Genomic DNA, 13,110 nt, shown 5'->3' with positions numbered 1-13,110 from the left:
CTTTGTCCTGTTCGAACACGCTTTTAAAAAACTCTGCAAAAAGTCCAGAAACGTCTTCAGGCGTCGTTGCTTCCCTATCCTCATAATTCATTTTAGATGGAAAGTTGCCGCCCTTGTTTTTGTGAGATACAAATTTAAAAAAATCCTTTGAGTTATGCGAAATTCTGCTTTCAATGTTATGAATGTAGCTCAGGTAATCAGATGTTATCGATCTTTTTGATATCCGCCGGAGATAACGGTACTGAGCTAAGTCGCCCGAACTCTTATAGATTTTCCATTTTTTATGATGAAAGTTTTTTTGTCTGATCAATTTTATAGTTTGTTTTTTGAAATATGGGGGAAACTTTCGATTAACATTGAATTTTCTGACATTTTCCTCAATAACCTTTTCCAGAATACTATAAAAAGTCTCCACTTTTTCATTTGCACTCCTGTGATCCAAAATAGACTGCCAATCAATTTGAGACAACTTAAGATTAATCAGATCATAGATCTTATTCCTAAAACAGTATTCCCACCTCTGAGATCTAAACGGTCTACAAGAGATTCATCTATAAGTGTTATAGTATATGCTTCATCAAAAAGTGCATATGTCCCAGCAGACTTATTACCATTTTTAATTGTAACAGGTGTTACCCTAAGCAAAATCTCATTACTTAAACGTGAATTGTGAGCAACGAGCCGATTCTCTGATGCATTGTGAGTATCAGAATATTCTGGCTCTTGATCATGCTCCTGATGAAGTTTTAGATTATGCAGTGAAGCATGATGAAATTTCTGACAATTATTGATACCACATTGTTTCTTCTTCGAACATTTATTTATTCTGTGAGCAGACTTAATACATGAAAAACATAATTCCTTAGATTTAACAAATTTCCACCGGTCTTCTGGAGATAAATCTTTGAATTTCTGACAGTTTTCCAAACTATGTTCACCCTTGCATAATCTACATAATATCCTATTTTTGGCCATTGAAGTAACTAAAGTTGAATTAATTTTATTTTGGTTTATATAATTAGAAGAATTCGATGATTTTTAAGGAGTCAACGTTCGTACAAAATTAACTGCTTCTGCTTCACTAAAAATCCAACTTTGAAAATTTTCTGAACAATTTGTAGATTGTTTACTGACTAATCTCTTTCCCCAAGATACTTGCATAGCATATGGCAGTTTACACAAAAGATCTTCCAAAAGCTGTGGACACGTCAGATAATTTTTCATATTGAGATTCTTCAAAGTTGTTTGGGTTTATACAAAAACACCCTTTGTGTAAAAATCTTTTTTATTTTTCCCAGTTTCGACTGACAACTTGTTTCAATCAATATTTATTTCTACTGTCAACTACTCAAAAGATACTCGATTTGAACATTCAGAACAATAAATAATGTAACGCAAATGAATCTTCAACAGATATTATAAAAAATTATCCCGTACCTGCAACTGTGAAGCACGGGGTTTACCAGTAATGGGTATTTACCCATTACTGGAAAAAAATGCAGTCCATATTATTCACTTCAATTGACAAAATCTAAAAAAAAGTTGACCATCATTATCGGAGTTTTATTTATTTACTACGGTAAATTCCCACCTAAAAAAAACGCTACCGAAATAGGTGCTTTCCTTATTTTGGAACAATACGGAAAACAACCGAACATGTAGGTGGTCAATCTCTCTTCAATTCTGTTCAATTACGGCTTATGATAACTTGTCGGTTAAGGTGGATAAAGACATGCTCCGAATACCGCCGCGAACCCCGTCATGAACACCGTCGCCATCAAAAAAACTTCGCGACGATATTGCAGAGTGCGTTGAGAAAATTTCACCGTTTCCTACTTCGCACTGTATATTTTGTCGTTCCATCAGTAATTGAGAATCTACATGATGGACGTGTTAAATTTGCGTTAGTTATGGTAATGAAAGTTTTCAATTACTTGGGCAAGTCACACAGTATTTTAGCAAGAAGTGCTATTCTCTTATTGTGTTGTTAGATGGGGAGGCCGAGGACACAGAGACAGTGTTTTTTTTTTGTATTCCTGAATAAATTTCTCTACTTTAACATAAGTTAGAAGGTTGGAGTAACCTATAGACTAGTGTGATTGGAACGCCGAAAGATTCACATGCTAGTCCAGATATCAAATCGTAGTGCAACAGCGTTGCGTTCGTGTTTCCTTTGATGCGATAGCCCTTTAGCGACAACGGACGGAACGCCATTAAGGTGGGTACAGACATGCTCCGAATAGTGCCGCGAACCTCGTCGCGTACAGCGTCGCGATCAAAAAAAGTTCGCGATGATGTTGCAGGATGCATTGAGAAACTTTCACCGTTCCGAACTTCGCACTGTACTTTTTGTCGTTCTATCAGTAATTGAGTGGAAGCTACATGAAGGGCGTGTTAAATTTGCGTTAGTCATGGTAATAATGATAGCATTCAATAACTTGTGCACGTCACACAGTATTTTAGCAAGAAGTGCTATTCTCTTATTGTGTTGTTGAATGGAGAGGCCGAGGAAACAGAGATAGTTTTTTTTTCCGTATTTCTGTATTTTTACATGAGAAGCTTCACACTGACAACCCTGGCTTCACATAAATGACTTGACAAGGAGACAACAAAAATGTTTGGATGCTATTATTAGTAAAGCTGACTTATACTGGATATATTTTTTTACTCATTATATTTATGCTGTTTATTTTCTTACCATTTATATTTTGCACCGATTAAATTTCTATACTGTTTCCATTATAAATGTATTGAAAAAACATCCTTCTAATAATAAAGTGTATTTTTTTTTTAAATATTCAATTCAACTAAATCAGGTTATGTATTTACATTTTGGAAAAATATTCATTCCATCTCTAATCTACCCGTACAAACGCTGCAGAACAAAATGGTCAGCCCAACACGTTCCATATAAAGCCAATGTATTCTATCCATAGAGCGATTGGAACGCCGAAAGATTCGCAAGATAGCCCAGACATGAGATCGCAGTGAAACAGCGTTGCTTTCGTGTTTCCTTTGATGCGATACCCCTTTACCGACAACGAACAGAACGCCATTATGTTACACTGTGATCGCGACGAGGTGCGATACGCGGTTGCAACCCTTCGTCCAGACTTGAGTACGCGACGCGGTTCAGTACGATATTCGGAGCATGTCTGTACGCACCTTTAGGTTACACCGTGATCGCGTCTACAATCAGGTACGCGATGCGTTTCGCTACGATATACGGAGCATGTCTGTACGCACCTTTAAAGGCGCGGTTAGCTTTTATCGCCCGATGCAAGTTTTATCTTCGCAACACACCAGTGCACACTGAAGCGATACGATAGCCAAATCAAGCGCTTAATTGTCAATCAATTACGAAATTCTATGCTACTTTTTCCGATTTGATTCTCAATCACCTTTCTGTCGCTGAAGCGACCCGGCATCTGTATCCCTCAAGCCGACGCGATTTCAATATTTATTGGTGTAGTATCGCGATCGCTTCAGTGTGCACTGAATTAGTTGCTTCCATTACGTTTGCACGGTTATAAGAGGTCGGTTTCGAATCAGGGTCGGGTTGCTTATCGAATCACCTGTCGCATCGTTTATCGTATCGCTCCAGTGAGAACAGCGCCTAAGGTGCACCAAACAAAGTCCCGAACCGCGTCGCGTACACCGTCGTGATCAAAAAAAGTTCGCGACATTTAGTCGTTCCATCAGTAATTGAGTAAAATCTACACGATGGACGTTGCTGCCGCAGCCTATATTGTAATGCATTATTCAATAAAAAAAAACTCGTGAAAGGAGATGGTGGCTAACACAATTATGTACAAATAGGAAAATATATGGTGGCAAGGAATTACTGTTGGACTTAAAATTTCAATCGATCAGTGGATTGCATAAAAATTTCACAAGGATGTCATAATGGAATAATTGAAACCACGTTTCGTATCCACTTAAGGGCGACCTGCCACTGACTGCGAAGTTGAGCTAAGCTGAGCGTTTTCAATGCAAAATGACCAGCTACGTCACTCGATTCGTAGCTTGTCAATTATATAAGCATTGAAAACGCTCAGCTTCGCTCAACTTCGCATTCGATGGCCGGTCACCCTAATTCCTCTCGTGAAGTGTACAATTTTGAACATTCATGAACCACTCACCTGTTGCTGTCCCTTTATTTTTTTTTTATTTTTCCTTTTTTTCGTCGCAAGCCGGATAGAAGATTTGTCAGTTTTTTTTTACATTCATCCGCCGTTATTCCCATCTTGGCAGCAATTTCGTAATTTTTTTAAATTTCATTATAATATCTGGGATTTATCGTGTCCCATAAAATATCTTTTTCTCGATAATTTTTGATAAGTTGAAGAGCATTTTCATCTGTCCATTCCATCTTGATGCACTCGTAACTTGAAAATAATAGACTAGAGCGATTGGAACGCCAAAATATTCGCAAGCTAGTCCAGACATGAAATCGCAGTGCAATAACGTTGCGTTCGTGTTTCCTTTGATGCGATAGCCTTTTACCGACAGCGAACGGAATGCCATTATGTTACACCGTGATCGCGGCGAGGTGCGGTACGCAGTTGCAACCCTTCGTCTACAATCAGGTACGCGACGCGTTTCGCAACGATATACGGAGCATGTCTGTACGCACCTTTAGAATGCGAATTCAAGGTTTTCAATTATAGAGTGGCATACGATCGACCAGGCAGAGTGAAAAAAGGAAGAAAAAAAATTGTCAACATCACCCGAGGTCTCCAGCCAATATTTCAAACCTGCATCGACTTATGATGAGCAAATAATCTCAACACAGGCAACCTATAAAAAAATTTCGAGTGTTACAAGTTATAGAAAATTATAACTATTTTAATGTTTCTGTTCAACTTGCCCCCCCAAACTTATGCGAGGGATTGAATCGAGAATTGAAAGCTTTAATCAGAAGTATGAGTTGGAACGGTGTATAGCTTGAGGTGTGTGGAATGAAAGACTCCACGTTCTTCGTTACCCTTAGGAGAGGCAAGCAAGTATGTGTGATCATGTATCTTTCTTTAATCCTATATGGCCCTTCGAAAAGTAACAAGAACTTTTTTATTTCCGATCTTATGCAGACGAACTGTTGTTTGCCTTCAGAAGAACAAAATTACCCACCTCGAAATGAGTAAATTGCTTACCAGCTCGTCGAGTTGCTCTTCGTCGAAGCAGACAGGAGCAAGCCTCAGTTTGATATCGAAGGGCGGTTCCACCTGATTTTCTTAAGGCAGGAGCCCTGGAGGTAAGAGCCGCAATCTAGGCTTCCCAAACTGTAGTTCATTTGGTGAGAATCTAGTTGACTCATGAACCATTTCGTTCAATATTTCCTGAATTGTAGGCACTTCGAATGCCTAACGATAGTGTTTATGAAAACAATACGTAGAAAACAATCTACCCAGTTCTTTCATTGTCCGTTGAGGGTGACGAAGCAACGTGAAAATGGCCTGGATATTTTTTTTCTCAAAAGCATCCTGTCACAGCTTAATATCCTGTCAATAGGTTCATAATGAGGAAGGTAGTCATTCATGAGTCGGGTCAAGAGGGACCGCGTGGTCGTCTTTTTGATAGGAAACAGAACTACATATTTAATGAATAGGTTCACAATCACAAAGAGATACTGGGTTCCTCTTCGAGAACGAATAAGAGGGCCGAAAAGGTTCAGGGCAATGATATCATTTTTATTATTGGCAATAATATTACTCAGTCGAGGAGAGGAAAAGACTCAAGACGTCGTTCTTTGACAAAGGTTACAGCACTTCACAAACTTCTTTACATTACGGTAAAGATTTGTGATCCAAATTTCCGAGCGCATAAAGAACCAAGTTTTGTAAACTCCATAATGTCCCAAAGTAAAGTCATATGTCTCTACACAATATTTTACGTAGGATACACAGCATGAGCCGATCACTTGAATTATCTCTTTTATACAGTACTTCATTTAGAGTCAAGAAGTGCCTGTTGAATTTTTCTTCACTTGAATAACCAGACAGTTTTTTTTATAATCAAGAATAGTTTCGAGTCTTTTAACTGGTGTTGTTTAATATTCTCAAGTACCTCTAAAAATTCTTGGGAAAATCTCAGTGAGCAAATGATAAAACATTTTTCTGAGGGAGAAAGTATTCTTGTACAGGCATAGCGTAACAGTGCATCAGCCTGTATATTTTCACGTCCAGGAATATATTTCAAGTCAAACGTGAACTTCCGAAGAGCCAGTTGTTATCCGTGGTGATAAAAGTCGACATGTTTGAATATATGTGATTGCTTTGCAATCAGGGTATAGAGTCAATTTATTACCCAACAAACACACTGTCCATTTCTGACCTGAAAAATTCACATTTCTATAATTTAAGAGTCAAGGCAGCTTCACTTAAGCTCTGGAAGACTAGTGATAAGTTGAGTACATGTTCATCCACATCTTTGGACATCGCTAGTATGTCATCCACATACGTCTCAACGAAATCCCGAAAAGCAGGACCTAGTACTTTGTCCATACATGGCGCAAAGGAACTCATGGCAATTATGCCAAATGGCAGAACGCGGAAGTGGTAGGTCTTTGTGCCCAACATGAATCCAGTGTATTGTTTAGATTTTTCTGATAAAGGACACTACCAGTACCCGTGAGTCAAGTCAAGACTAGACATAACTGTTGTGATGGGCTTTTTCTCTCACCCTGGACGCTCCTTACCTTTGCTCGGGCGCCAGTGGGGCAATCAGTGGAACCCCACGTCTCTCACAGAATCTCCAAAAATTAGAGAGCCCGGGTAGACTTGAATGATCAGTGGAGAAGGGTAGCAGTGAAAACTAGGGTGGTAGCGTCTTCTTTGTCTCTGCTTTCTGACGGTTTTTAATCGTTCAAAAAGAGTACCTACCTCTTCTGACGAAAACCTAATTCTAAGTGATTTAGGGAACTGTCTCTCACTGGCAAAAATAACTGGCAACAAAATAAATGTTTAGTCCTTTATTCCTACTAGATTAAATTATATACAGAAATGTACAAGTCTCAACAAATATTGATGTCAACCGGCGTCCTGGTCAGTGTGGGGGCGGCTGATGAAACACGGTCTCTCCAGGAGAATACGGTTGAAATAGACGGTAAATACGGTTAAATTTTGTACGGTCACTCCAGAGGAGTACGGTGGAAATAGACGGTAATTACGGTTAACTTTTGAAATCCTGGCAAGTCACTACCTCTGTCGGCGGAAATCGGTACAGTGGCTGGTCTCAGTCGAATGGCAGTGCACCCTGTCTCTCTCTCTCTCTCTCTCTGTTACCCTCTGTCGGCGGAAATCGGTACCGTGGCTGGTCTCAGTCCAATTGCAGTGCTGTCTCTCTCCCTCTCTCTATCTCTCTCTCTCTCTCTCTCTCTCTCTCTCTGTGGTCCTCAAAATGGCTGCCAGTCAGACAGCAGGTCGGAAGGAACTATCAACCTGTAACTTGATCGGTCGGAAGTCGGCAATCTATTAACAAAATAAGCACCAAAAATACGGTAGGAACACCAAGTCCTCCTGGGACCCAACGGCGGCCGGATAACGGACGCGGAAGCCGGCACTATACTCAGTCTACGATCACTAGATCAAGTTCAAAACGGTAGGTAAGTATTTTCAGCCAGTCCAACGGACTAAAGAAAGCGGAAAATAGCCCTCAGGTATGCACTACGTAAGGAATAATAATACTACAAGTGACTTGCCTTAAAGTTTCAAAGTTCTTGACGTAATTTCCAACTCACGGTAATAACACCTTACGCACATTTCTCGGCAGCTCGATCTCCACTGACCTCGCTCTTGACCTTCCGCTCAGGGCTCGAAGAAGTACCACTCCTCGGGAAAACTGTCCCCCACTATCGGTAACTCATTTCCCCATTGGCTGCACTCAAATTGCTCGGTCAATCAGCCGGCTCGGAAAGAAACAGAAACAACTGAAGAGAAGGAAAAACTGAACAAGTTGAAAGACCGCTCTCGACTCAGAAAATGTACGGTTGAACGGAAATAATTATAAAATATATGAATTCTGAAAACAAAAGACATATACGGTTTCCGCTACAAATATGGGACTGGTCGGTGGAAAACAATGACATAATATCAATCGGTAAAAACCCCCTATGATAACATAACAATATACGGTTTCCGCTACAAATATGGGACTGGTCGGTGGAAAACAATGACATAATATCAATCGGTAAAAACCCCCTATGATAACATAACGGTTTTCTTCGAAAATATTTCGGTTGATGGGTCTTATTATACAAGTATAGGTGAAGAAATTTCGTTTTCGTGGCGGGGCAAAATCTGCCTCGTCACATCCCCCTCCTTCGTCGGCAAAAATAAAACGTAGTTTTATTTTTCTTTCAACCCCCCTGGGTATCGTTGCGGTATTTCTAATTGTCGGTTTCAGCTTGTGAAAGCTGCGGGGTTGTTCACCTCTGCGTTATTTTATAACCTGATGTACTCGAACGGTAATTTATAGCTGTCGGTTGGCGCATCCACCATTTCGGTATGAAGACTTAGCCTTCTCGGATTTTCAAATTGGAAAATTACTCGATCAGGTTCTTAACGGTATATACCTTTCAATCCAAGGAGACTTCAGGTCCTTTATGTGGATGTGTCTGACAACCTTACCACTGTCATCCTTGATGTCATACACTACAGGAGAGACTATGTCTACAACGGTATACGGTCCGGAATATTTCGGAGCCACCTTGGCGGCAACTCCGTCCACTGCGGAAGATAAGGACTGCCCTCTTCGGTACACTTGGTCTCCAATCCTATGACGCCAGTCCTTACGACGTAGGTTATAGTGACTTTGCTGGACGAAGGCTCGTGTTAATCTAGTTCGGACAAATTTAAAAGTTTCGGTGAATCGGTTACGGTTAGTTACATGGTAAGCAACTTGCGGTTCGGTATTCGGTTCGGTGTGATTTTCTCCCTCCTTGTTAGCAATCTCGGTAGAAAATTTGGCGTTCGGTGAACGCATTTCCCTATCAATGTTCAAGAATGCTTTGGGGTCTCCGGTTGACTCCTGCTTTGGGGAATTCACTCCATCTTCCTTGGAAGCCTGGTACACACCTCTTTGGACAGCTGTTCTCATGGGCCTAAATTCCATCCATTTGGAGAATCTGTCATTTTCACAAGGTTCTTCCACCACATAGGAATGATTCCTTGCCGGTTTCTGCTGTGGAACCTTGTATCGGTGACACTTGCTACATTATCGGACATATTGGGCAATTTCTCGGAACATTCCTGGCCAATAGTAGCTGCGGGCTATGCGAAATTTCGTTTCTGCTATTCCCAAGTGTCCAGCGGTCGGTCGGTCGTGGTTTTCGAGAAGGACTTCTCTTCGGTCATCTTTTGGAACACATAACTTCCAGGGATTTCCCAATTCTGGCTCTGTAAAATTATCGGAATCGCAAAAATGGCGGTATAATTTTCCTGACACAATTCTGTAGTCGGGAAACGCTATAGGATTCGATTTTACCTCTGCCAATTTCCTCCTGTACCATGAGCAACTTACATTGTCCTCGGTCAGGCAAATGGTTCCTTCGGTCGGTAACGGTAACGGTAACGGTAACGGATTCTGATTCTGCTTTTCCTGAATCATGGGCTTGTCCTTTATAGACCTGCCATTCAGAAAGCATTCGGCGGTTTGGAGATTGATGGAGAAGTCGTGTGCTCTCAGTACATCCATTCCCAGTACTACACTGATCGGTAAATCTCAAACTAACAACCACGTAGCCTCAATATTTTCGGCTCCAACCTGAACCTGTGCTGTGTACACTTCCTCAATCGGGATAGAACTTCCGTTAGCGACGGTGGTGGTAACGTCCCTAACATAATTCGGATTTATTCTAGCGGCCTTGCAGTGAGCAGCCACTTCACTGCTGATGAAGGACCTGGTTGATCCGGTGTCCAATAGTGCCTGGAACTCCCTGTCTCCTATAAGAACAGTAATTATAGGACGGTTATCAGAAAAGGTTTTCTTTGGGGAGTTCCTCGGTAACGGACACTGACAATCTCTGGACATTATACCCTTCTTACCACATCGAGAGCAGAAAAGTATCGGTTTCGATTTACACTGTACTCGTAGGTGGCCCTTACCACCACATCTCCAGCACTGGGTTTCGGTTGGCGGTCGGACGGTATTCTTCGGTTCCTCTTGTCTCTGACGTGCTGTAGAGTTTTGGACATGTTTCGGTTTATCGGACGGTTCGGACAGTGTGCTGAGGTGCATTCCGATCGGTTGGACGTTCGGTGAGGGATTTCGGAAAGTAAGATGCGGTTCGTTGATGAGACCTTTTTGTATCGGTGGCGAAGTATAGTTAGCAGCTTGCCATTTGACCAATTCGAAAACTTTTCCTTTTCGGAGCAGTTCATCTATCGTGGAAGTCGTTTGGAAGGCCAGGGCGGTTTGCAATTCTGGCAGTAAACGTCGTCGGATGATATTCACCTGCTCTTCCTCGGTCGGTCGCTTTACGGTCAGTTTCTGAAACAGATTTTGCATTCGAGTTACATACAACAAGAGTCGTTCATCGGTTCCCTGAGTGCGTTTCTTGATTTCTTCTAGTAGAATCTCCTCGTAATCAGGAGGAAGAAAGGCCTCTCGGAGTTGGTCCTTGTAATCTGTCCAGTTGCTGAATGTGCCTCTTCGAGGGATGTACCAATCTCTCGCATCTTTACGTAACAACTCGTAGATGGACTCAAACAACTGTTCATGGCTCACCTTTCTAGCCTCGGCAAGATACTCAGCCTCTTCCAGGAACGAGGTCACACTGGTCGACCCATCAAATGTCAGGCTCCATTTCCATACAGGAACAGTAGGAACGGAATAATTGGTAGTTTTCGGCGGTTTCATCGGCGGATCTTCGGTCGTCAGTTCGGTTTCCTTGGCCGTTGAGACTTCGCTTCCTACCTCTTTCACCCCAGCGGTTACGGTAGGAGATGACGCAAAGGAAACTCTCCTTGTTGATTCGGCAAACTCCCTCGCTAATCGCCTGGACTCAGGGGATGTTATCAACGGTCTGTGGTCATCATCGGTTTGGTCTGTTGATAGAGATGGTTCAACGGTAAATGGGAGGTTAACGGCGGGCGGTCGGTTGTATGAGGGTCGACTCTGCAAAAAAGTACGTTCGATTTGTTGGCTTATTACCCTACAAACTTCTTGGCGGTCTTGCTGCAGCCTGTTATCCTGAGTGGTCGGTCGGGATATGTCACCTTCTTCTCCCAAGTTCAATAAGTCTGCATCTCCAACGGAATCAAACCTGGACCAAGTCTAGATGCGAACTCCGGTAATTCCTGGTCAATCAGCGACGGTGTGCCGGCTGACAGGTTCCCTGGAATACCACCTAACCAGTGAGTATTCTCCAGCAATCTCATAGCAACCTTCAGGGAGTGTTCCAGCTCGGTTTTCTTGTGAAGCAGACTGGCAACTTCCGGAGATAGAATTCTCAGTCGGCCTTGAACGTGCAATAGCCGGCTCCTTATGCGCTGTAACTCTTTGTCTCTATTAGCAAAGTCAAACTCACATATCTCTCCCATCAAGTCGAACAACTTGGCACCACAAACACCAATTTCCTGTGCCTGGTCAATGTCATCTCTTGGTATTAACGGAATTTCGGAATGGATAGCCCTTCTCAGTTGAGCTCTCTTATCCTGAACGGTATGTCCTACGGTGCAGCCTCTTGCCTCTAACTCCCACGTAAGTTCGTCGCTTTTCAGTCGGTTGACATCCATTTTTACGGCACCAAAAACTCGGAAGAAATTTTTACAATATGTACTATATGGATATATACAAGAAATAAAGAACGGTTACCAATTTGCCAGTGTAGAGTATTTTGGTTCGAAAAGAAGAAAAAAAAATTCAGAAACGGTTCGGACGGTTACGGTAACAGGAACTACTCACAGCAGAAGTCCCTGCTCGGGCGCCAGATGTGATGGGCTTTTTCTCTCACCCTGGACGCTCCTTACCTTTGCTCGGGCGCCAGTGGGGCAATCAGTGGAACCCCACGTCTCTCACAGAATCTCCAAAAATTAGAGAGCCCGGGTAGACTTGAATGATCAGTGGAGAAGGGTAGCAGTGAAAACTAGGGTGGTAGCGTCTTCTTTGTCTCTGCTTTCTGACGGTTTTTAATCGTTCAAAAAGAGTACCTACCTCTTCTGACGAAAACCTAATTCTAAGTGATTTAGGGAACTGTCTCTCACTGGCAAAAATAACTGGCAACAAAATAAATGTTTAGTCCTTTATTCCTACTAGATTAAATTATATACAGAAATGTACAAGTCTCAACAAATATTGAGGTCAACCGGCGTCCTGGTCAGTGTGGGGGCGGCTGATGAAACACGGTCTCTCCAGGAGAATACGGTTGAAATAGACGGTAAATACGGTTAAATTTTGTACGGTCACTCCAGAGGAGTACGGTGGAAATAGACGGTAATTACGGTTAACTTTTGAAATCCTGGCAAGTCACTACCTCTGTCGGCGGAAATCGGTACAGTGGCTGGTCTCAGTCGAATGGCAGTGCACCCTGTCTCTCTCTCTCTCTCTGTTACCCTCTGTCGGCGGAAATCGGTACCGTGGCTGGTCTCAGTCCAATTGCAGTGCTGTCTCTCTCCCTCTCTCTATCTCTCTCTCTCTCTCTCTGTGGTCCTCAAAATGGCTGCCAGTCAGACAGCAGGTCGGAAGGAACTGTCAACCTGTAACTTGATCGGTCGGAAGTCGGCAATCTATTAACAAAATAAGCACCAAAAATACGGTAGGAACACCAAGTCCTCCTGGGACCCAACGGCGGCCGGATAACGGACGCGGAAGCCGGCACTATACTCAGTCTACGATCACTAGATCAAGTTCAAAACGGTAGGTAAGTATTTTCAGCCAGTCCAACGGATTAAAGAAAGCGGAAAATAGCCCTCAGGTATGCACTACGTAAGGAATAATAATACTACAAGTGACTTGCCTTAAAGTTTCAAAGTTCTTGACGTAATTTCCAACTCACGGTAATAACACCTTACGCACATTTCTCGGCAGCTCGATCTCCACTGACCTCGCTCTTGACCTTCCGCTCAGGGCTCGAAGAAGTACCACTCCTCGGGAAAACTGTCCCCCACTATC

At 42.4% G+C, this 13,110-nt stretch overlaps 1 protein-coding gene across 1 annotated transcript; it reads right to left on the bottom strand.

The window, feature by feature from the left end:
* Positions 1 to 9,572: 9,572 nt before the first annotated feature.
* LOC123315898 lies at positions 9,573 to 11,540 on the bottom strand. Its single transcript, XM_044901801.1, has 4 exons — positions 11,385 to 11,540; positions 11,161 to 11,274; positions 10,726 to 11,115; positions 9,573 to 10,488 (listed from the first exon to the last, which is right to left on the bottom strand). The coding sequence occupies exons 1-4, from the start codon at positions 11,538 to 11,540 to the stop codon at positions 9,721 to 9,723; spliced, it is 1,428 nt and encodes a 475-aa protein (XP_044757736.1). The 3' UTR covers positions 9,573 to 9,720.
* Between the last annotated feature and the right edge of the window lie 1,570 nt (positions 11,541 to 13,110).

Source organism: Coccinella septempunctata, chromosome 6 (genome assembly GCF_907165205.1).
Source record: "Coccinella septempunctata chromosome 6, icCocSept1.1, whole genome shotgun sequence".
NCBI lineage: Eukaryota > Metazoa > Arthropoda > Insecta > Coleoptera > Coccinellidae > Coccinella > Coccinella septempunctata.
The sequence above is the reverse complement of the archived record's forward strand: the minus strand, read 5'-3'. Positions and strand labels throughout refer to the sequence as shown.

Coding starts and splice junctions, on each gene's coding strand:
- LOC123315898 (XM_044901801.1), bottom strand. CDS start 11,540: ATGGGAGAGATATGTGAGTTTGACTTTGCTAATAGAGACAAAGAGTTA. Junction 11,275..11,384: donor AGCTGGAACACTCCCTGAAG/GTTGCTATGAGA, acceptor GTTCGCATCTAG/ACTTGGTCCAGGTTTGATTC. Junction 10,489..10,725: donor ATCTTGCCGAGGCTAGAAAG/GTGAGCCATGAA, acceptor AATCTGTTTCAG/AAACTGACCGTAAAGCGACC.